The sequence below is a fragment of the Oryx dammah genome, unplaced genomic scaffold (assembly GCF_014754425.2).
Source record: "Oryx dammah isolate SB20612 unplaced genomic scaffold, SCBI_Odam_1.1 HiC_scaffold_27, whole genome shotgun sequence".
In the NCBI taxonomy this organism is placed as follows: domain Eukaryota; kingdom Metazoa; phylum Chordata; class Mammalia; order Artiodactyla; family Bovidae; genus Oryx; species Oryx dammah.
Window position 1 is genome coordinate 3,420,002 of NW_024070211.1, and position 23,867 is coordinate 3,443,868.

Consider the following 23,867-nt stretch of genomic DNA (forward strand, 5'->3'; position numbering starts at 1 on the left):
TTGGGTGCTGACATCCTGGGGGTGGGTGGCGTGGAGGGTGGGTGCCTGTCCAAACGCCTGCCCTCCCCACTGGACAGTCAGGTGGGAGGAACGTCCATAGACAGGGGAACCCAGTGCCGGTGGTCTAGTCACTAAGTTGTGTCTGACTCTTGTGACCCCAATGACTGTAGCCTGCCCGGCTCCTCTGTCCAGAGGGGTTTCCCAGGCAAGAATCCTGAAGCGGGTTGCCACTTCTTTCTCCAGAGGATCTTCCCAACACAGAGACTGAACCTGGTCTGCGGCATTGTGGGCTGAGCTGCGAGTGAAGCCCATTCGGCAGAGGGAAGGGGCCACACACAGAGACAGTACAGTCAGCCCTGACGCTCATCTCGAAATTGGTCATCAGTGGTCTAACCAGCGTCATCTCGATTCTTTTAGGTGCAAGAAAGTTCCAGGCTTGGTTGGTTTCCATTTCCGTGGGGACAGTTCTCAGAATTGTGGCAGCTGATATCACAGCTAGAGTCTGGCCGTCATGTAGCTACCTTCTTCCACCTGGTGGGGGTTTCAGTACCTGTGCATTAGCACACAGGAGACGACTCCGAATCTCATCTACAGCCTCGAGGAGGAACTGGAAGTCCTTGGCGTGCTTGCTGAGTACATTATTATCATCTGGTCTCCTTTGACTGCTCTCCTTTGTTTCTTCATGTGTTCACTTCTCTGATTAAACTTATTCTCTGGCTAAGATTTTTCCACAGACAAAAGGCAGGCAGAGGATACAGTGGGGCGAAGATCAGAAGGTCCCATTCAGGTTCAAGGCTTTACACTACAGTAACCTAGCTGTACAGACTCGCAGCCGTCCCAGGCAGCATTCATCTTGAAGATACAGTTTCCTTGAAGAGCTAGACCTGTATTAAGGCTTGACTTGTGTTTCCACCAGATTCCTACACTGAAGTCCTGACCTCCAGTAAGACCTCAGGGTGTGACTCTATTTGGAAGGAGGGTCTTTGTGGAGGTGGTGAGTTAGCATAAGGTTAGGGAATGGCAACCCGCTCCAGTATTCTTGCCTGGAGAATCCCATGGAAAGAGGAGCCTGGTGGGCTACAGTCCATGGGATCACAAAGAGTCTAACACTAGTAGGGTGGGCCTAATGCAGATGACTTAGAAGAAGGGGAAGTTTGGACACAGACACACGCCATCACTGTGAGAATTCCACATGAAGGTGAAGGCCGAGGTCGAGGTGGGGATGCTTCTACACGCCAAGCAGTGCTGAAGATGGCCAGGTCACCACCAGAGCCTGGGGAGAGGAAGGGACAGACCCTCCCCCACAGACCTCAGAAGGCGTCAACCTCACTGGCGCCTTGATCTTAGACTTCTGGGCTCCAGAACTGAGAGAGCAGATTTTTCTATTGTTTAAGCTACTCAGCTGGTGGTGTGTGTGCAACGTCACTTCAGCCGTGTCTGACTCTTTGGGACTGTAGCCCAGCAGGCTCCTCCGTCCTTGGGATTCTCCAGGCAAGAACACTGGAGCGGGTTGCCGTTCCCTGCTCCAGAGGATCTTCCTGAGCCGGGGACTGAACCCAGATCTCTTATGTCTCCTGCACTGGCAGGCGGGTTCTTTACCACTGGCAGCAGCCTGTGGTACCTGGAGCACTACCCTAGCAAATAATAAATCCTCTGGGGATCTCTGTTGGTCTGTGAGATCTGGGATGTTGGACAAAGAATGCCCCCTGCCATCTCAGTAAAATAGGATGTGTGCCCATCAAGGCAGCAACCACTACTGGCAGGGCCCCCGAGGGTATTCAGGATGGGAACAGGATACTGGCCCTCGGTAGCAAGGTGCATATCACTGGAGCGATGTCCTGAAACCCAGACTCTAGCCTCTTCCCATATATAGAAAAGCACTAAATTCCTTAACCTGAGATGTCTGGTATTTCTTTAGTTGGGAGAATCTTTTGAAGATTGACTACCAAGTTTTCTTTGCTGTTGTTTATTTACTTATTTTTGAAAAACCTCCTATATATCCTGGCTCCTCCCTTGCCCCTGAGGACAGTCCTCAGAGCTACTGAGAGACTGTATCTGGGCTGCAGTCCTCAGTGAGGCTCCAACTAAAGCATAATTCTCAACGTTCAGTTTCTACATTTTTTTCCCCATCAACAGGTGTTTGCTCTCATGGCCATTTGTTTTGGCCTGAATGAAGTTCAGAGGTGATGGGCCAGACCTGGGCCTTTTGATAGGTGCCTCCGCTTCACAACACTGTTGCCTCTGCGGCAGGCAGACTGCCCACCCCTTACATCCTGGGGGCCCCGGGACCATGTCCAGGTCCCCACACTCAAGGACTCTGGGGACGTCACACATGCCTCTCCTTTCCCCGTCTCTTCAGGGTTTTCTGAGAATTCAAAGTCCATGGTGGCGTCTTGTTCAGCCACCTTCACCCAAGAGCTAATTTAAACATTGGGAGTACATTAGTGAAAAACCAAAAACACTCTCACGAGGCTTACTTTTTAGTGTTAAGAGGCAGACAATGAAACAAAAGCCGTAACAGGTGAATGAGATACAGTTGATCCTTGAAAATCACAGGGCTTAGGGTCACTGAGCTTCTGCACAGTCAGAGATCTGTGCATAGCTTTACAGTGGGCTCTTGGTATCCATGATTCACCATATATATGGATTCAACAAACCACGGATTCTGCATTACTGTAGAGCCTGTTCATTGAAAAAAAATCCTAGTCTACACAGACCTGCACAATTCGAATCCTGTTGTTCGAGAATCACCTGTGACTTCGAGAATGTGTTAATGGTTGCTGGGAGGAAGGATGGGGGAAGGGATAGTTAGGGAGTTTGGGACGGACACGGGTACACTGCTGTGTTTAAGATGGATAACCAACGAGGACCTACTGTATAGCGCGGGGAACTCAGCTTAAAGTTATGAGGCTGGACGGGAAGGGAGTTGGGGGAGAATGGGTACGTGTGTATGTGTGGCTGAGACCTTCCGCTGCTCACCTGAAACTGTCAGAATATTGCTTGTTAATCGGCTATACCCCTGCAGAAAATAAAAGGTTAAAAAAATAGAGTCAACTGTGGAATATTAGGTGAAGCAAGAGGGAAAGGGGCAGCAGGGATGGAGAGCTGTAGCGAGAGTGTCACGGGGGCAGATGGCTGCTACTTTACAGGGGATGGATGTGATCACGTGTGACGGTCACTGCTCAGAAAAGGGTTCTTCAATTTTTAATAATCCAGAGTCAAGAGCCAGCAGTTGTTTCCAATATCAGGATTATGGCTGAACTTTTTCTGTACTCTGTTTCCTAATCTTCCCTTTGTGAGGAAAAAAATATTCATTTCTCTTCTTTAAAAAAAAAAACAAAAACAAAACCACAACAAACCTTCTAATTTGGAAATACATTTACAAGAAAGTTATGTAAGAAACGAATGAACAGAAGCCTCATTTAAATACAGTCAGGCGACCAGAAGGGGGAGCACTCACATCCTGTAAGGATAGAAGAGCCCAGTGGAAAGAAGCAAAGAAAGACCCCCTCTCAGAAAAGACTCAGCCAATGGAAAGACGCAGACTCTGCTTCCTAGAGCCCTTCCCCACTGTACACAGCCAGCGGCTCTGATGACAATTATTAAAGAGTACAGGTTCAGGTGGGAATATCTCAGAGGAAGCTAGAAGAAAAAAAGCAGAACTAGCATCCAGGTGAGGGCAGGACCAGCTACCTACTTTGTGGGTCCCAGTGCGGAATAAAATGCTGGATTCCACGTCCTGAACAACACTGCAATGGCTGGGACAGAGCCGTGAACTGGGTGCGGTGCCTACTGGGACTCTGCCTGGGTCACAAGCCCAGGAAGCCAGCCCTGGGTGAGGGGGTAGATGCCCGGAGAGTGCCGGTGGTAGTCTGAATTCCCAATGCATTGACCCACCTTCAGCAGGCTGGCAACGTGGGAGAAGAACATACCTTACAGAAGACGGGCCTGTGCCTCCCCCAGATCGAGAGCAGCCGTGCTGTTTGCCCCCAGCTGGCCAGCAGGAGCTGCTCTTGCCCAGGGAAGGAGGCTGGAAGGCTGGGTTTTACTCACAGTGAGAAGCACAGATGTGGGCACGCCAGGCCCAGTGCTTCACACCTGGTATCCCTTTTCCATCTCTAACAAGCCGGTGTGCTTGGTACCAAAATGTGGTCTACTTAGATAAGGGCACTATGGAAGTGGAGGTGGGGCTCTGACTCAGCCGTTTTCACTCTAAGGTTAGTATTTTTAACCCTTTACACTCACCTTTTACTGGTTTGTTCTTGCACCAGAAGAGCCAGGGAGCACAACACACACACACACACTCACACACACGCTCACACACATACACACACACTCACACACACACACACACATTCACACACACTCACACACACATACACACTCTCTCACACACATACACACACACACACACTCTCACACACATTCACACACACTCACACACACACACACACACACTCACACACACACATTCACACACACACACTCACACACACACATACACACACACTCACATTCACACACACACACGCTCACACACACACACATTCACACTCATGCATGGTTTGCCAAATGACTTGCTTTATTCAGAAGAGTCAACCAGGAGTGTAGCTCCACAGCAAAACATAACATTGGAGTTGACGAGGAGAGGAACGGTGGAAAAATGGCCTGCTTCCCAAGGAAGCGGGGGAAGGGGCTGGGCATCCACGCCCAGACTTGAGCGTCTCCTTCTGGACAGAGGCTTCTGTTTGGGGCGAGAAGACCTCCTGACTTGTGTCTAGGATGGGAGAGGGGGTTTCCTTCATTTGCCAGGGAATGTGGCTAGGCGAGGGAGTGGGGAGCTAAGTGGAAACTCGGCTTTAGGAGGCAAGGTGTCCAGGCTCCAGGGCTTCTCAAGCACTTGGGCATACTCCACTGACAGTTGCTGTGGTATTGGAGCTTTTTATTATAGGTCTTCTTGTTTCTTGCAAAACAAATGATACTATTTGATCACATTTGCACCATTGACATTTAAAGTAGGTCCGATCCTCTAAAATCACAAGAAAATATACATGGGATACATGTGTGTGCCAAGTCGCTTCAGTTTTGTCTCTTTGCGTCTATATGGACTATAGCCCACCAGGCTCCTCTGTCCATGGAATTTCCAGGCAAGAGTACTGGAGTGGGTAGCCATTCCCTTCTCCATGGGATCTCCCCAACCCAGGGATGGAACCTGAGTATCTTATTTCTCCTGCATGGGCAAGTGGGTTCTTTATCACTAGCACCACCCAGGAAGACCAAACACTGGATGGTTGGTTAATATTCTTGGGTTTCTCATGGGAAATCTGAGGGAATAACACAGCCCGTGTTCTCCCAGAATTTCTAGTCTGGGACAAGCACCAATGTCCAGATATTTCTGATTGATGGGGAGACAGAATTCCTACCCTTAGAAGCCCATAGCCAGTCTGATGGGGACACGAGCCGTGAACTGGGATTCTGTGAAAACCCCTGCTGTAAGCCTTGTCTTTTTCTCCTCCCTAGCAGATGTGTTCAGGTGCGAAGCCCCTGTTCCCTGGAGTCGGGGAATGCTTCTTGATGGGTGTAAGCCAGTCATGGTCGCCCCTGTTTCCTTTCAGTGATCAAAGTGATCAGGGTTAGGGGAAGACGTGACCTTGCCCTGACCAACGAGCCACAAGGGAAAGTCTGCTGGGGGCTTCCGGGAAGGATGAATTTCCAAAAGGAGCCATGTGTGAAGGGAGAGCCTCTTCCGTAAGGTGAAGCCGTAACTCTTGGAGCTCTAAGTGTGTCTTGGAATCACATTGCCAATGTGGCAGGGTAGAAGGTTGGGAAAGGACTGGGTCCCTGGCGACACAGCTGAGAAGGTGCCCCCACTCTGGCACTGCCCTCTCCCAGACTCTGTTACAGGAGAGTCAGACTTCCTCACCCTCTGAGCCTCTGTTAGGTGGGCATCTTGTTGCTTGTCATCCAGAGCCTTCTGAAGCAGAAGATATTAAGAAGAGGTGGCAAGAATATACAGAAGACCTATACAAAAAAGATCTTCATGACCCAGATAATCACGATGGCATGATCACTCACCTAGAGCCAGACATCCTGGAATGCAAAGTCAAGTGGGCCTTAGGAAGCATCACTATGAACAAAGCTAGTGGAGGTGATGGAATTCCAGTTGAGCTGTTTCAAATCCTAAAAGATGATGCTGTGAAAGTGCTTCCCTCAATATGCCAGCAAATTTGGGGAACTCAGCAGTGGCCATAGGACTGGAAAAGGTCTGTTTTCATTCCAATCCCAAAGAAAGGCAATGCCAAAGAATGCTCAAGCTACTGCACAATTGCACTCATCTCACACATTAGTAAAATAATCCTTGAAATTCTCCAAGCCAGGCTTCAACAGTATGTGAACTGTGTGTTTGCAGATGTTCAAGCTGGATTTAGAAAAGGCAGAGGAACTAGAGATCAAATCGCCAACATCTGCTGGATCATCGAAAAAGCAAGAGAGTTACAGAAAAACAACTATTTCTGTTTTATTGACTATGTTAAAGCCTTTGACTGTGTGGATCACAACAAACTGGAAAATTCTTTAAGAGGTGGAAATACCAGACCGCCTGACCTGCCTCTTGAGAAACCTGTATGCAGGTCAGGAAGCAACAGTTAGAACTAGACATGGAACAACAGACTTGTTCCAAATTAGGAAAGGAGTACGTCAAGGCTGTATGTTGTCACCCTGCTTATTTAACTTATATGCAGAGTACATCATGAGAAACGCTGGGCTGGAGGAAGCACAAGCTGGAATCAAGATGCTGGGAGAAATATCAATAACCTCAGATATGCAGATGACACCACCCTTATGGCAGAAAGTAAAGAGGAACTAAAAAGCCTCTTGATGAAAGTGAAAGAGGAGAGTGAAAAAGTTGGCTTAAAGCTCAACATTCAGAAAACTAAGATCATGGCATCCGGTCCCATCACTTCATGGCAAATAGATGGAGAAACAATGGAAGCAGTGACAAATTTTTTTTGGGGGGTGCTCCAAAATCACTGCAGATGGTGATTGCAGCCATGAAGTTAAAAGACGCTTACTCTTTGGAAGAAAAGTTATGACCAAACTAGACAGCATATTAAAAAGCAGAGACATTTCTTTGCCAGCAAAGGTCCATCTAGTCAAAGTTATGATTTTTCCTGTAATCATGTGTGGATGTGAGAGTTGGACTATACAGAAAGCTGAGTGCCAAAGAATTGATGTTTTTGAATTGTGGTGCTGGAGAAGACTCTTGAGAGTCCCTTGGACTGCAAGGAGATCCAACCAGTCGATCTTAAAGGAAATCAGTCCTGAATATTCATTGGAAGGAGGGATGCTGAAGCTGAAACTCCAATACTTTGGCCACCTGATGCAAAGAACTGACTCACTGGAAAAGACCCTGATGCTGGGAAAAATTGAGGGCAGGAGGAGAAGGGGATGGCAGAGGATGAGATGGTTGGATGGGATAATGGACTCAATGGACATGAGTTTGAGTAAACTCGGGGAGTTGGTGATAGACAGGGAGGCCTGGAGTGCTGCAGTCCATGGGGTTGGACAAGATTGAGTGACTCAACTGAACTGAACTGAGCCAGAGCCTACTAAAGACACATGACCTTATGGAAAGGTGATGATGGGAAGACATAATTTCTGATCTCAGAGACCTTAGGCTGTTAAGGAAAAGTCCATGGTTTCTCAAAATCCCACTCGTGGGTCAGCTGTCCAGGGCATTAGGCAATCTCTCCCAGCCACCGCCCACCTCTCCTCCCCTTTATGGCCAAACTTGCTCCAGAAGGTTGTCTACACTTGCAACCTCTCTTCCTCCCACCCACCTTCCAACCCACTCTAACCTGGCTTTGCCTTCACAGACCCATAGGAACAGCTCCCACTGAGTCATCAGTGGTCTTCCTGCCTCTACATCCAAGGAGCCCGGTCAGCCCTTATCCTGGAAGACCCCTCTGTTAAACTGGCTGCTGTTAATCATCTCCTCCTGGCCCAACTCCTTGACCTCCTTGCTTTTCTCCTTTCTGGGCCTTTAATGATCAAGTGGGTGGGTCCATCCAAGTCTCTGCTCTCTGCGGCCATCTCCTGAATCTGTGTCCAGGCCTCCCCTTCATCTGTGTGTTCCTTTATCCAGCTGCCTGCTGCTCATTTCCCTTGGTGTTCTGGAAGTTTCCAAACTCAACTTGTTCCCAGTGGAAGTCTTCCTGCCCTCTCCTACAAGGCCCTCTCAGTTGTACCATCCACACGGTGGTATAGCCATCCAACAGCTCCCAGTCAAGCACCAAGCTCAGGTGACCCTGTTTCGGGCCTATCATAATGGCAGTCTCCACCACTTGCATCTGGACCCATCATTGCTAAAGGTCAACAGCTTTCTGTCTCTTGCATGGCCCCCCTTTATCTGTCTCCCTCCACACTCAACCAGAGTCAGTCCTCTGCAAGATAAACCTGAATATGTCACGTCTTTGCTTGAGAACTCCCTAATTCTTTCAGACAAAATCTAAACACACTACCGTCTTGGGGACTTGACTAGCCCCTTTTTTCCTCTCCAGCATCATCACTCACCACTGGGTCTCATCCTCACATTTGCTTTCATCAGCACAGAATCATTATAGTTCCCTCTGGCCCCTTGGACCCCGCTATGTCCTCTTGTTTGGATGTCCCCAACCCTCCTTCCCCGACCCCTCACAGCCTGGAAGACTCAGCTTGGAGGTCACCGTTCTTGGTGTTCAGAGTCCTTTGCCTCACTTCCTATCAGAATCTACCATGTTGTATTTTCATTTTTGTTACTCCCCAGTCCTCCGCGAGCTCCTTGAGGCAGGGGCACTGTCCCTTTGAATTAACATCTAGCTCTGGTGCCCAGCACAGAGGACACTCAGGAAAATGGACAGCGGAGGCTGGGTGGAGGCGTAGGACTCTTTCTTACCACAAACGATTAGGCCCCAGTGGAGAGTAAAGTTGCATTTCGGGGATGTGGTGCCACACCTACGATTCTTCAGCTTTCTGTAGCAACAGTCATGCTCTGTGCAGCATCTGCAATGAGCTTCTGCTATCGGGCTGCCCCCCAATCTCCAGAGAGCCCAGGGCCGCAGGTCACCCCCCATTGACCCCGGGCAGAGACCCAGGCACATTCCAATAGTCTAGAGCGGAGTTTCTAGCAGGCTGGCTGCTTTTTTAGCAGGGACTTCCTGGGGTTCTTTGATCGTGGAATACCAACATGCGACTTTGGCTCCCACCCCAGCCGGGGCCACAAGTGGGCAGAGATGGGAGGGCTGGGGGTGGCCTCACTGATCCGTTGTGTCTTTGGGGGGTCCTCTGCCACCACTGCACAGGGGCAGCCCCAGAAGCCACCCGTGGTCACAGGTTCTCCTCCTGTCGTGCACTTGATCTTTTTCTGAAAATCTGCCAGGTGTCCAGGGACCTGCAGCAGGGCTGGAAGGGCACTGTCTGGTTGGTGGGGCCTGAGATGCTGTGACCTCCCTCTGTTTCTCCCCCTCCCTACAAGACAACCTCTCTTCCCCGCACTGAGAGAGGGCCAGATGCAGTGGGAATGGAAGCTGAGGTTGGAGGTGCCTCCCTCCACGGGCTGCTCCCCTTATGGTGAGAGGTCACTGTCAACTCTTACCAAAGCCACGACCAACGCGAGCAGCAGGAGGGTCTTCATGTTGAGGGAATTACAGACAGACCCTCCTGGGTGGCGCCAGCATCTGCCCCGGCCCCTGCTGTCCTGCTCACATTCAATGATCCTGATGAAGACGTCTTTAAGAGAACTCGCAGACACGGTCCTTGGCTCCAGGCAGGTCCAGCGTGGCTGCCTTCATCGGGCACACAGTACATGTGGAGGGGCGCTTCCCAGCTCTGCTGAGTTTCACTGGTCAAGAACCCCCTCCCCCCATGAAACGCTGCAGAGACCTCCATGCTCCTCACCCAGCTGAGAGTTCCTGGAAGGTTGTGACCAGGCCATCCCACCAAACTGGGAGATCCCTGAGGTCTTAGGCTGTGTGTGGGGCCCCCAGTAGGTGTATCTTACTCCCCCACACACGGGAGTCGGGGCTTGTGAACTGCACCCATGGAGCTGGATCCGCGGTGCTTTTCTCCAGAACCATAGCAGCACTGTCTCTTTCAAACCTTAAACGTGCACACGCTTCCCTGGTGGCTCAGCTGGTAAAGAATCCGTCTGCAAAGCGGGAGACCTGGGTTCGATCCCTGGGGTGGGAAGATCCCTTGGAGAAGAGAAAGTCTTCCCACTCCAGTATCCTGGCCTGGAGAATTCCGTCCATGGGGTCACAAAGAGTCGGACACGACCGAGCGACTTTCACTTTCACATGTACATGCGCAAATACACAACTACTCACACACACATATGTACACACACACACTCTATACTCATCTACTAATATGGACATCCTTTTACACGTCCTTTTACACATTCACGTATGCACACAATGCATTGTGCACACATACCTTCTTGTCATACCAACTTAGGCACGTGCAGGCTTGTGCTCATGGGTGTATGCATGTACACACAAAGTACACACACACGCACACACACGTACACACATGTACACACACGTGTACACACACATGTACACACATGTACACACACACACACACACACACACTATAGGCACCCTTGAGGGCGGCCAGTAATCAGGGACTGGATATTCATTTTTGGCTATTTACTTCTCAGAGGATCCTGAATCGGTGTCTCCAAGCGACCACCTTGTTTATTCTGAACTCCAGTTAAATAGCTTATCCCTCTGGGAGCTTGGTGGGATAGGGGATGGGGTGGGGATACCCCGCTTAGTTGGGGGACTCAGAGTTTGGCAGGCTACTCACCCTAGGCAATCCTCTTTTTTCCCCTCTCATTAACAGTACAGAACTGAGGTTTTTCCATCCTTACGTTCCATTAGCTGATGCCGAGATTGTAGGTTATTTTGTCATCTTTCTTGTGGGTGTCCCTCCTGAGTGAATAAATCCCCATAACCGGGTCTGGGTGTGACCCTCCTGAACCCACTTCCAGGAGAGGGCAAGGGCCATCTGCTGCTGACCGAGGGTTTTTCCTTTCTGCTGCTAAGTAAGCCGCTTGGGAATAAGAATCGGGGCAGTTAGTGTTATTCATTCATTCCATAAGCCAGTCATTCAAGAAGTACATGCTAAGCCTCCACAAAGTGCCAGGCCCCCCGTGAACCTCTCAGGAGGTGATGAGAACTCGTCCCGACCCCGGGGACCCCGGGGACCCCGGCAGGGAAAGAGCTGCAGTGAGGCAGAGGACACCTACTCGCCTGGCTTGGAGCAGCACCTCCACCTTCTCTGCTGGCTCCTCGTTCCTCTCTTCCTCCTCCTCCCCTTCTAGAAAAAGCAAGAGACTGTCCAGAGGTCCCGGTACGCTCCCCCAGGCGTGTACTGCCACCCCCTCCTCGCCAGGGTCCCGGTACTCTCACCCAGGCGTGTACTGCCGCCCCCTCCTTGCCAGTCCTCACCTGTTTGGAGATGGAGCTGACTGATGCTCCTGGGATCTATTGCTCTTTCTTCTTCAGCCTCAGGGAGACAGTGACTCTATTTCCAAAGTAGATGCCTTTTTCAAGCCCTTCACCACTGCTAAGAGGTTAACTTGTGTGACCTTCAGCTAATAGTCCCCAACACTCACCCCCCAAAAGCCAGAGACCAGAGGCTACGGTGCCCATCCCCGTTCTGCCTGCTCCCCACATTCTCCAGGCCCCCCTCCAGGCTAGGCTCAGGAGACTGAATCTTGCCAGCAAAACGTGTGCATCAGTGCTGAGGGTCACCGGCAGGCAGAAGTGAGGTAAAGGCCACGTCCTGTGCTCCAGTTTCTGTGCCCTGAATGATGGAACCGGAAGATGGAGGCAGCTTGGGTCCCTGAGTCATCGCGTGGAGGACCCTTGTCCAGGAGGGTCCGCAGACATTTAGTGGTCTTTGCATGAGTGATAAATACACTTTGGTTTGTTAAACTACTGATCACTGAAATCAGTGAGCAGCAAGCATGGTGGTCTCACCCCATCAATAACCAGCTCTGTGGCTGGATTAGACCTCATGGTTGTTATGATCTCATGATACACTTTCATGATAATTATCAGAAATCCTTGAATAAAGGTTTATTACTTACACGACCAGGAAGTTACACAGCACAGCTGGAGCCCCACAGTGAGGTCGAGGGTAGAGAGAGCCTGAGATCTTGGGTCTGGGGTTCTGCTTTTATTTGGGTCGAGGGTGGGGGCCTAGGCTTTTGTGGGCTCACTCTTAATTGGGGAATTTAAAATACATGAGCAGTAATGTAAAGTGCAGGAAGAGGGGAAAAAAAACAATACAAAAACAGGTGGCCCAAATAGTCAAATTAACCAAAATCTATAAAATAAAGGCGTGGCTGGCAAGGTGTTGATTCTAGATAGCTATCTTTGACCTGGATGCCTGGCAACCAGAGGTTATCAGGCACCAATCGAAGGTTATCAGGAAAATACCTTACAAAAAACCAACACAACTGTCAGGCTTTACACTACAGTAACCTATTATCCCAGGCCGCTTTCATCTGAATATAGTTTCCCTGAAGAGCTAGACCTGCATTAAGGGTTGACTCGTGTCGCCGCCAAATTCCTACATTGAATCCTGACCTCCAGTAAGACCTCAGGATGTGACTCTATTTGGAAAAGAGGGTCTTTGTGGGGATGATGAGTTAGGATAAGGTTATTAGGGTGGACCTAAAGCTGAAGCTCCAGTACTTTGGCCACCTCATGCGAAGAGTTGACTCATTGGAAAAGACTCTGATGCTGGGAGGGATTGGGGGCAGGAGGAGAAGGGGACGACTGAGGATGAGATGGCTGGATGGCATCACCGACTCGACGGACGTGAGTCTGAGTGAAGTCCAGGAGTTGGTGATGGACAGGGAGGCCTGGCGTGCTGCGATTCATGGGGTCGCAAAGAGTCGGACACGACTGAGCGACTGAACTGAGCTGAATGCAGGATGACCGGTATCTTTAGAAAGAGGGGAAGTTTGGACAAAGATGCGCATGCATCTTCACTGGGAGAATTCCACCTTCCAGAAGGTGAAGGCCGAGATCGAGGTGGGGATGCTTCCACACACCAAGCAAGCCTGAAGATGGCCTGGTCAGCACCAGAGCCTGGGGAGAGGAGGGAACAGACCTCGGAAGGAGTCAACCTCACTGGCGCCTTGATCTTAGACTTCTGGGCTCCAGAACTGAGAGAGCAGATATTTCTGTTGTTTAGGCTACTCAGGTCATGGTTCCTGGTATAAATTCCTAGCAAATTACACAGCCTCCGAAGATCCCCATGGGTCTTGACAATATGGGATTTGAGGACAAAGAATGCCCCCTGCCATCTCAGTAAACAAAGACGCTGTGGCCATCCAGCCATCAGCCGCCCCTGACAGTGCCCCCGAGGGCACTCAGAACAGAAGGAAACAGGGCACCAGCCCTCGGCAGGTAAGGCGCACGAGGTAAGGCACAGGAGTGATTGCATCAACGCCAGACTCTTGCATCTTTTAACACATAGAAAAGCGCCAAATTTATTAACCTGAGATATCAGGTCTTTCTTTAGCTGGCAGATATCTTTTGGTGTTTAACTACCTGGGCTTTTTTGTTTGCTTGTTATTTTTGCAAAACTCCTACATATCCCAACTCCTCCCTTCCCTCTGAGGACAGTCCTCAGACCTACCCAACAGTGTGTATCCGGGCTGAAGTCCTCCGTAAAGCCCCCAGTAAAGCAATATTCTCAATGTTTAGGTTCTGCATTTTTTTCCATCAACAGATTTTTGCTCTCACATCTGCCTTTGGCCTAGATGCAGGTACAGAGGTGATGTGCTAGACCTTGGCCTTCTGTCAAGCATCTCAGCTTTGGAATACTGTTGTTTCTATGGCAGGCAACGTGCCTCACCCCCATATATCTTGGTGGCCCCTGGTATCGTGTCCAGGTCCCAGCACTCAAGGACTCTGGTGATGTCACACACCGCCCTGCCTTTTCCCATCTTCTCAGGAATTTTCCCAATAATTCAAAATCAGTGGTTTGGCCTCTTGATAGCCACCTTCATCCAAGAACTAATTTAAGCACTTGGAGTACATTAATAAAAAAACAAAAGTACTCTCATGGGGCCTACATTTTAGTGGAGAGAGGTTATGAAACAAAAGATAAAACAGGTAATCTTTGAATGGCATGGGGGTTAGGGGCACTGACCCTCTGCACAGTCGGATATTTGCCTGTGACTTCACGGTGGCCCCAGCATCTGTGATTCCCCACATACAGGCTTCAGCCAACCTCAGATCATGCAGCGCTGTTGCTGTTCAGTTGCTCAGTTGTGTCCGACTCTTTGCGACCCCATGGACTGCAGCACGCCAGGCTTCCCTGTCCTTCACCATCTCCTGGAGCATGCTCAAACTCATGTCCATTGAGTAGGTGATGCCATCCAACCATCTCATCCTCTGTTATCCCCTTCTCATCCTGCCTTCAGTCTTTCCCAACATCAGGGTCTTTTCTAATGAATCGGCTCTTCGCATCAGGTGGCCAGAGTATTGGAGCTTCAGCTTCAGCATCAGTCTTTCCAACGAATATTCAGGACTGATCTCCTTTAGGATGGACTGGTTGGATCTCCTTGTGGTCCAAGAGACTCTCAAGAGTCTTCTCCATCACCACATTTCAAAAGCATCAAATCTTTGGCACTCAGCCTTCTTTATGTTCCAAATTTCACATCCATACATGACTGCTGGAAAAACCATAACTTTGACTATACAGGCCTTTGTCAGTGAAGCATTGTTTCTGCTTTTTAATATGCTGTCTAGGTTTGTCATAGCTTTTCTTATAACAATTGTCTTTTCATTTCATGGCTGCAGTCACCATCTGCAGTGATTTTGGAGACCAAGAAAATAAAGTCTGTCAGTGTTTCCATTGTTTCCCCATCTATTTGCCATGAAGTGATGGGACTGGACACCATGGTCTTAGTTTTCTGAATGTTGAGTTTTAAGCCAGCTTTTTGTAGTACTGTAGTGTGTGTCTATGCCAAAGCCTTTGCCTGTGTGGATCACAATACACTGTGGAAAATTCTGAAAGAGATGGGAATGCCAGACCACCTGACCTGCCTCTTGAGAAATCTGTATGCAGGTCAGGAAGCAATAGTTAGAACTGGACATGGAACAACAGGCTGGTTCTATGCAGAGTACATCACGAGAAACGCTGGGCTGGAAGAAACACAAGCTGGAATCAAGATTGCCAGGAGAAATATCAATAACCTCAGATATGCAGATGACACCACCCTTATGGCAGAAAGTAAAGAGAAACTAAAAAGCCTCTTGATGAAAGTGAAGGAGGAGAGTGAAAAAGTTGGCTTAAAGCTCAACAGTCAGAAAACGAAGATCATGGCATCCGGTCCCATCACTTCATGGCAAATAGATGGGGAAACAGTGGAAACAGTGTCAGACTTTATTTTGGGGGGCTCCAAAATCACTGCAGATGGTGAGTGCAGCCATGAAATTAAAAGATGCTTACTCCTTGGAAGGAAAGCTATGACCAACCTAGATAGCATATTGAAAAGCAGAGACATTACTTTGCCAACAAAGGTCAGTCTAGTCAAGGCTATGGTTTTTCCAGTAGTCATGTATGGGTGTGAGACTTGGACTGTGAAGAAAACTGAGCGCTGAAGAATTGATGCTTTTCAACTGTGGTGTTGGAGAAGACTCTTGAGAGTCCCTTGGACTGCAAGGAGATCCAACCAGTCCATTCTAAAGGAGATCAGTCCTGGGTGTTCTTTGGAAGGAATGATGCTAAAGCTGAAATTCCAGTACTTTGGCCACCTCATGTAAAGAGTTGACTCATTGGAAAAGACTCTGATGCTGGGAAGGATTGGGGGCAGGAGGAGAAGGGGACGACAGAGGATGAGATGGCTGGATGGCATCACCGACTCGATGGACATGAGTTTGGGTCAACTCCGGGAGTTGGTGATGGACAGGGAGGCCTGGCATGCTGCAATTCATGGGGTCGCAAAGAGTCGGACACAACTGAGCTACTGAACTGAACTGAACTGAATATATGTCTATTTATTGAAAAAAATCTGTGTATAAATGGGCTTGAGCATTTGAAACCCTTGTTGTTCAAGAGTCAATTGTGGGGTATTAGACGGTGATGAAGCAAGAGGGAAGAGGCAACAGAGATGGATGAGGGGCAGCAGGAGCATCCTGGGGGAGGCCCTGTTCCCTTCCATGGGATGGACCTGCTCAAACAGGACAGTCAACGCTCAGAAATGTTTCCTTTATTAATAATTAGAAGAGCTAGCCTTGTATATGGAGAAGGAAATGGCAAGCCACTCCAGTGTTCTTGCCTAGAGAATCCCAGGGACGGGGGAGCCTGGTGGGCTGCTGTCTATGGGGTCGCACAGAGTCGGACACGACTGAAGCGACTTAGCAGCAGCAGCCTCGTATAAGTGATTGTTTCCAAAATCAGAATTATGCCTGAACTTTTTCTGTACTCTGATTCCTAATCTTCCTTTGTGAGCAATAATTATTTAATACTCTTTAAAAAGAAAACTTCTAATGTGGAAATACATTTATGTGAAAGTTATGCAAGAAATGAATAAACAGAAACCTCAATGAAATATAATTAAGGAGCCAGAAGGCAGATGTCTCACATCCTGGAAGCAGAGCCCAGTGGGAAGAAGGAACGAGTCCTCTTCCTTCCTGAGAAGGACTCAGCCCATGAAAAGCCACGGACTCTTTGTTTCCTTGAGCCCTTCCCCACTGTACAGAGTCAGCAGCTCTGATGGAGATTATTGAAGAATTCTGGTCCAGGTGGGAATATCTCAGAGGAACCTTGGATGACAAGAGGGAAAGTAGCATCCAGGTGAGGGATGGACCAGCTACCTACTTTGTGGGTCCCCATGCAGAACAAAATGCTGGATTCCACGTCATTAACAGCATTGCAATGGCTGGGGCAGAGCCGTAAACTAGGCGCAGTGCCCACTGGGGCTCTGCCTGGGTCACAAGCCCAGGAAGCCAGCCCTGGGTGAGGGGGTAAGTGCCCTGAGAGTCCCATCGGTGGCCAGTGTTACACTGACCCACCTCTGGGCCGGCAACATAGAAGATTGTGCCTCACAGAAGACTTGGATTATAGACCCCCAAACATCAAGAGCTGCACTTCTGTCTCTCCCCAACAACAGGCCAGCAGGAGCTGCTCTTGCCCAGGGTAGGAGAGGTGGAAGGCTGGGTTTTTCTTGTAACAATAAGGACAGAGGCAGACAGGTCAGAGCTGGTGGTTTATGTCCATTATCCATTTAACTTCCCCAATAAGCCAGGGGGCCCTTGGAACAAAGTGATCTCCACTCAGATGAGGGCGCTAAGGCTTAGGGAAGTGGTGGTGGTGGGGATTTGACTCAGCCAGCCTGACGCTAAGGGAAGTGTAGTCCCTCAGTCATGGCCAGTGTTTTGGGACACCGTGGACCCCATGGAGCCTGCCAGGCTCCTCTGTCTGTGGGATTTTCCAGGCAAGGATACTGGAGTGGTTCGCCATTTCCTTCTCCAGGGGATCTTCCCCAGCCAGGCATCGATCTCGGGTCTTCTGCACGGCAGGCAGATTCTTTAACTGAGCCACCAGGGAAGCCCATATTTTTACCCATTTACACGCTATTCCCTCGTCCTGGTTTGTTCTCACACTAGAGGTACCTGTGAGTACCACCCACACACCCACACCCACACACACACACACACTCACACACACTCACATACAGTTTGCCAAATAAATTGTTTTATTCAGAAGAGCCCACCAGGAGTATAGCTGCCACAGCTAAACATGATTTTGGACTTGAAGAAGAGTGGAAACGGGAGGAACAAAACCTCTGGCTGTGCAAGGAAGCAGGGGCAAGGAGCTTGGCATACATGCCCAGATCTGTGCTTCTCTTTCTAGACAGAAGGCTTCTGTTGGGGGAGAGAAGGGCTCCTGGCTGGTCTCTAGGATGGAAGAGGGGGTTTTCTTCATTTGCGAGGGAACATGCTGGGGGCAGGGAGTTGGGTGCTAGAGTGGAGGCTCAGCACCGGGTGGTAAGGCGTCCAGGATCGGGGGCCTCTCAGCACTTCGGGGTGTGCCCTGTGCAACGAGAGTTTTTGTAGTACTGGAGCCTTTTATTATAGGTGTTCTGGTTCCTTGCAAAACAGCTGGCAGCTTTTTTATCACATTCACAGACTATACGTCTACATACACCTTGATTCCCTGAAACCACAAGAAAATAAAAACAGCGTGGGGTTAGTTAATATTCCATGGTTTCTTCTGGGAATTCAGAGGGACAAGACACAGCCCCTGTTCTCCCAGGGTTTCTAGTCTGGGACAAGGATAGACGTTCAGATATTACTGGCTGATGAGGGCCCTGTGTGGGCCCTCGGAAAGCCCACGCCCAGTGTCCTGAGAACACCAGCAGCTGAGCACTGGGATTCTGTGAAAAGCCTTTCTCTTAGCCACTGTCTCTTCCTTCTCCCCAGCAGACGTGTTCAGGTGCCAAGTCCCTGGCCACTGGCGTTGGGGAACGGGTCTTGATAGGTCATGGGCGTCCCTGTCTTCTTTGTAGTGATTAGTGTAGGGGAAGCACGTGACCTTGCCCTGACCAGTGAACCCCAAGGGAAAGTCTGCTGGGGCTTCCGGGAAGGATGAATTTCCTCTCTCTGAAAAGAGGCTTGTAAAGGAAAGCCTCTTTTGTAGGGTGAAGTGACAACTCTTGAAGCTCTAAGGGTGCCTTGGAATCACATTGCTGATGTGGCAGAGCAGAAGGTTGGGAAAGGACTGGATCCTTGGCAACACAGCTGAGGAGCTGCCCCAGCTGACCACCATTGCTATAGGTCAAGGGCTTGCTGTCTCTTGTCTGCATCGTGACAATACACCCCCTTCCATCAGTCTCCATCCACCCTCAGCCAGAGCAAGTCCTCTGAAATGCACGTCTGGTCATGTCACTCCTTTCCCCAAGAGCTCGCTAATTCTTTAGGACAAAATGTAAATAGAACCCTACACCTTTCTTTCTCTCCAGCATTATTGCTCACTGCTCTGTCTCATCCTCACGTTTCCCTCCTTCAGCACAGAACTGCTACAGCCCCCTCTGGCCCCCAGACCCTGCTGTGTCATCTTGGTGGGATGCCCCAACCCTCCCCCTTGACTCCTCTCCGCCTTGAGGCTGCAGCTTGGAGGTCACCATTCTGAGGAGCCTTCCTCGACCCTCAGGCTGTGTTCAGAGCCCCGCCCTTGTCCTTACTGCTATCAGAGTCTACTGTGTTGCATTTTCCTTTTCCCTACTTCCCACTCAACCGTGAGCCCCTCGAGGCAGAGACCTGCCCCTTTGTATCTAGCTCTGGTGCCCGGCACAGCAAACACACAGGGAAATGAACAAAGGAGGCTGGGTGCAGTCGGTAGGGCTTGTGCTTACCGCAGATGATTTGGCCCCGGCGCATGGACACATTGTATTGCAGGAACTTGGTGCCACATCCATGATACTTTAGCTTTTTGTAACAGCAGTCGTGTTTCCAACAGCACCTGTGACAAGACTGAGCTATGGGGGCGGCCTCCGCACGCTCCAGGGAGCCCGGTGCCGTGGTTTCACCCACCTTGACCCCGAGCAGAGACCCGGGGACACGGGACTAGTCTAGAGCACAGCTTCCACCAGGATGGCTGCTTTTTCAGCTGAGCCTCGCTGGTGTTCTTTGACGTGAGGCACCAGCCTTCGGCTCCCGCCCCAGCTGGGGCCACCAGTGGGCAGAGGCGGGAGGGCTGGGGGTGGCCTCACCAATCCGTTGCGTCCTTGGGGGTTCCTCTGCCACCCACTCCACAGTAGCAGCCGTAGGCACCATAACTGAGCAGGGCCGCCTTTCCTGTTGTGTGCTTGATCATCGCCGCGAAATCCCACAGATATGCATGGACCTGAAGAAGGGCTGGAAGGACACTGCCTGGTGGCGGGGCCTGGGATGGCACATCCACCTCCGCCTCTCGCTGCCTCTCCCCCTCCCCACAAAGGTCCTCGTCTTCCTCCCGCAGAGAGGGGGACAGACACGGCGGAAGGGAGCCTTGGGAATGAAGGAGCCTCCTTCCCTGGGCTCTCGCCCTTCTGGTGAGTGACAATGAAAGTGAAGTCGCTCAGTCGTGTCTGACTCTTTGCGACCCCGTGGACTGTAGCCCACCAGGCTGCTCTGTCCAGGGGATTCTCCAGGCAAGAATACTGGAGTGGGTTGCCATGCCTTCCTCCAGGGGATCTTCCCGACCCAGGGATCGATCCCGGGTCTCCGGCATTGCAGGCAGATGCTTTACCCTCTGAGCCACCAGGATGAGAGGTAGGATGGACTCTTACCAAAGGACATGATCACTGCCAACAGTAGGAGGGTCTTCATCTTGAGGGTTCTGTGGGGGAGAAATACAGATAGGACGGCCTAGACCCCTCTCCCACGTGATACTAGCTTCTGCCCTGGGCTCTGCTTTCTTGCTAGCATTCAGCAGTTCTGATGAAGAGAGCCTTTAAAAGAACTCGCAGACACGCTCCTCAGCCCCAGGCGGGATCCAGCGTGACTGCCTTCATCAGGCACTCAGTACATGAGGAGGGGGCACTTCCCAGCTTCCTCGAACTTTCCGCTGGTCAAGATCACCCCTCCCCGCAATATACGCCAATGAGACCCCCATGCTCCTCACCCACCTGAGAGTTTCTGGAAGGCGGCAACCAGATCATTGCATAAAACTGGGAGATCTCTGAGGTCTTAGGCTGTGTGTCCCGCGTTAGATGTTTCTTACTCATCCTCTACCCTGGAGTCAAGGCTTGGGAATTCTGCCCATGGAGTCCAATCTGCAGTGTTTTTCTTGAGAACTAAAGCAGCACCCTCTCTTTGAACACTTACACTTGTACATGCACACACACCTACTCACACTCAAGTGAGTGGATAAAACGTACACTCTTGTGCTCACCTACTACGGCGGACCTCCTTTATCACAATATATTCACGTACGCACACAACACACTTGTGCACACCATACCCTCTTGTCTCAGCAAATCAGGCACGTGCAGACTTGTGCTCATGGGTGCCTGCATGTGCACGCACACACACTCTCACACACATACCCCATAGCCACTTGAAGGCAGCCAGTGATCAGGGACTGGGTATTCATTTCTGGCTATTTACTTCTCAGAGGATCCCAAGTTAACAGCTCCAAGAGATCGCCTTGTTTATTCCAAACTCCAGTTAAATAGCTGATCCCTCTGGGAGCTTGGGGGTTGGTGGGTTAGGGGACGGGGTGGCCTTATGGCCAGGTGTTGGACTCAGAGTTTGGCATCCCTCTCCCCTAGGCAATCCCCGCCTTTTTTGCCTCTCATCAATCAACTAGCAGGACAGAGCTGAGGATGGAAACACCTTATGTGCCATCAGCTGATGCCAAATTTTAGATGATTCTGTAATTTCTTTCTCCTGAGTGAATAAACTCTGATAATCAGGTCTGGGTGTAACCACTAGTCACCCCCTTGAACCCACTTTCAGGAGAGGGCAGGGGCCCCCTGCTGTTGACTGATTCCTTTCTTCCGCTAAGTATGCCATTTGGGAATAAGAAATAGGGCATTTAGCATTAATCATTCAATCAATCAGTCATCCACAGGAAGTACATATTAAGCCTCCATGAAGTACCAGGGGGTGAGGCTTTCAGGAGGTGCTGGGGATTTGCCCTGCCCCCTGTGGCCCCTGGGACCTCCCCAGGGACAGAACTGCAGTGGGACAGATGGTCTTCCCACTGACGTGGACCAGCATCTCCACTTGCTCTTTTCCTTCCTAAATCGTCTGTTCTTCCTCCATTCCTTCTAGAAAAAGCTAGAGGGTGTTCTAGCTTCCCTCCACCCCACCTCCAGGCACGCACTGCTGACACTTCATCCCCAGTCGTCACCTGTTTGGAGATGGAGCTGACTGATGCTCCTTGAATCTATTGCTCTTTCTTCTTTTCTTCAGCCTCAGGGAGACTGTGACTCTATTTCCCAAATAGATGCCTTCTTCATGCCCTTCACCACTGCTAAGAATTTAGCTCCCGGGGCCTTCAGTTAACCCTTCCCCACACCCATCCCCCAAATGCCAGTGTGCAGAGGCGATGTTGCCCACCATCATTTCACTTGCTCCCCACATTCTCCAGGGCCCCCTCCAGGTTAGGCTCAGGAGACTGAATCTTGCCAGCAAAATGTGTGTGTGCGTCAGTGCTGAGAGCCGCTGCCAGGCTGAAGTGAGGCAGAGACCACCTACAATGCCCAGGCTTTCTGTGCCCCTCACGGTGGAAGCAGAAGATGAAGGCAGCTTGGATCCCTGAGTCCCAGCATGGAATACACTTATTTGGAAGAATCTTGCAGACTTGCAACAGTCTTCGCATGAGCGAGAAATACACTTTGGTTTCTTACACCACTGGTCATTGAGATCAGTGACTAGCAAACCTGTCACACGGCACTCTCAGCCTATCTCTAACCAGTGCTGTGGCTGGATCAGGCGACACAGTTTTTTACAACTGCAAGATGCCCTTTAACAATAATCATCAGAGATCTTTGAAAGAATAAAGGTTATTACTTACAGGACCTGGAAGAACACAGCACGCCTGGAGCCCCACAGCACCGCTGAGGGTAGAGAGAGAGGCTGAGATCTTGGGTCTGGGGTTCCACTTTTATTGGGGTCAAGGGTGGGGGCCTAGGCTTTTTTTGTGTTCACTTTTTATTGGTGGATTTAAAGTACCTGAGCTGTAATGGAAAGTGCAGGAAGAGAGAGAGAGAGAGAAAAAAAAAAAAAAAAACAGGTGGCCCAAATAGTCAAATTAACTAAAATCTCTAAAACAAAGGTGTGCCTGGCAAGGTGTTTATTCTAGATAATCGTCTTGGACGTGGATGCCTGGCAATCAGAGGTTATCAGGCATGAATTGGAGGCTATCAGAAAGTTACTTTACAAAAACCCAAACAGACACCTGAAACAACTGTCAGCGTTTACAGTATAACAACCCGTCTATACCGACTAACAGCCATCCCAGGCCGCTTTCATCTTGTAGAGACAATTTCCTTGAAGAGCTAGACCTGTGTTAAGGGTTGACTCGTGAACCCACCAAATTCCTACGTTGGATTCAGACCTCCAGTAAGACCTCAGGACGTGACTCTGTTTGGAAAGAGGGTCTTTGTGGAGGTGGTGAGCTAGGATCAGGCTGTTAGGGTGGGCCTAACGCAGGATGACTTGGAGGAGGAAATGGCAACCCACTCCAGTGTTCTTGCCTGGAGAACCCTGTGGACAGAGGAGCCTGGGGGGCTGCTGTCCGTGGGGTCGTCAGACATGACTGGAGCGACTTAGCAGCAGCAGCAACGCAGGACGACTAGTGTCTTTAGAATGAGGGGAAGTTTGGACAGAGAAGACATACGTCTTCACTGGGAGAATTCCATGTGAAGGTGAAGGCTGAGATCAAGGTGGGGATGCTTCTATACACCAAGGAACCCTAAAGATGGCCAGGTCACCACCAGACCCTGGGGAAAGGAAGGAACAGACCCTCCCCCACAGACCTCAGAAGGAGCCAACCTCGCTGGCACCTTGATCTTAGACTTCTGGGCTCCAGAACTGAGAGAGCAGATATTTCTGTTGTTTAAGCTACTCAAGTCGTGCTACCTGGTGCAAATTCCTCGCAAATTAATATAACGTCTGGGGATCTCTGTGGGTCTTGGTAATCTGGGGTCTGTGGACAAAGAATGCCCCCTGCCATCTCAGTAAACCAAGGATGGGGTGGCTGTCAAGCCATCAGCCTCCCCTGACAGAGCATCCCGAGGGGACTCAGGGCAGATACAAAAAGAGGATACTGATGCTAGGTTAGGTAAGGCGCATACCACAGAAGCGATT

General features: G+C 50.2%; 2 protein-coding genes across 2 annotated transcripts in view; both read right to left on the minus strand.

The window, feature by feature from the left end:
- Positions 1 to 22,616, minus strand: part of LOC120854987 (phospholipase A2, membrane associated-like) — a 58,189-nt gene extending 35,573 nt beyond the window's left edge. Inside the window, exon 1 of the mRNA XM_040229450.1 lies at positions 22,573 to 22,616. The gene's annotated coding sequence lies outside the window, so the exon portion shown is untranslated. The remainder of the gene's footprint in view (positions 1 to 22,572) is intronic.
- On the minus strand, positions 17,744 to 22,662 carry LOC120854988 (phospholipase A2, membrane associated-like). Its single transcript, XM_040229451.1, has 5 exons — positions 22,573 to 22,662; positions 20,339 to 20,388; positions 19,781 to 19,925; positions 19,424 to 19,530; positions 17,744 to 18,225 (listed from the first exon to the last, which is right to left on the minus strand). Exons 2-5 carry the CDS (start codon positions 20,376 to 20,378, stop codon positions 18,083 to 18,085), a joined length of 435 nt encoding a protein of 144 aa, XP_040085385.1. The 5' UTR covers positions 20,379 to 20,388; positions 22,573 to 22,662; the 3' UTR covers positions 17,744 to 18,082.
- Positions 22,663 to 23,867: the final 1,205 nt, after the last annotated feature.

Coding starts and splice junctions, on each gene's coding strand:
- LOC120854988 (XM_040229451.1), bottom strand. CDS start 20,378: ATGAAGACCCTCCTACTGTTGGCAGTGATCATGTCCTTTG. Junction 19,531..19,780: donor CCCAAGGACGCAACGGATTG/GTGAGGCCACCC, acceptor GTCTTGTCACAG/GTGCTGTTGGAAACACGACT. Junction 18,226..19,423: donor CCGGGGCCAAATCATCTGCG/GTAAGCACAAGC, acceptor TTGTGGTTTCAG/GGAATCAAGGTGTATGTAGA.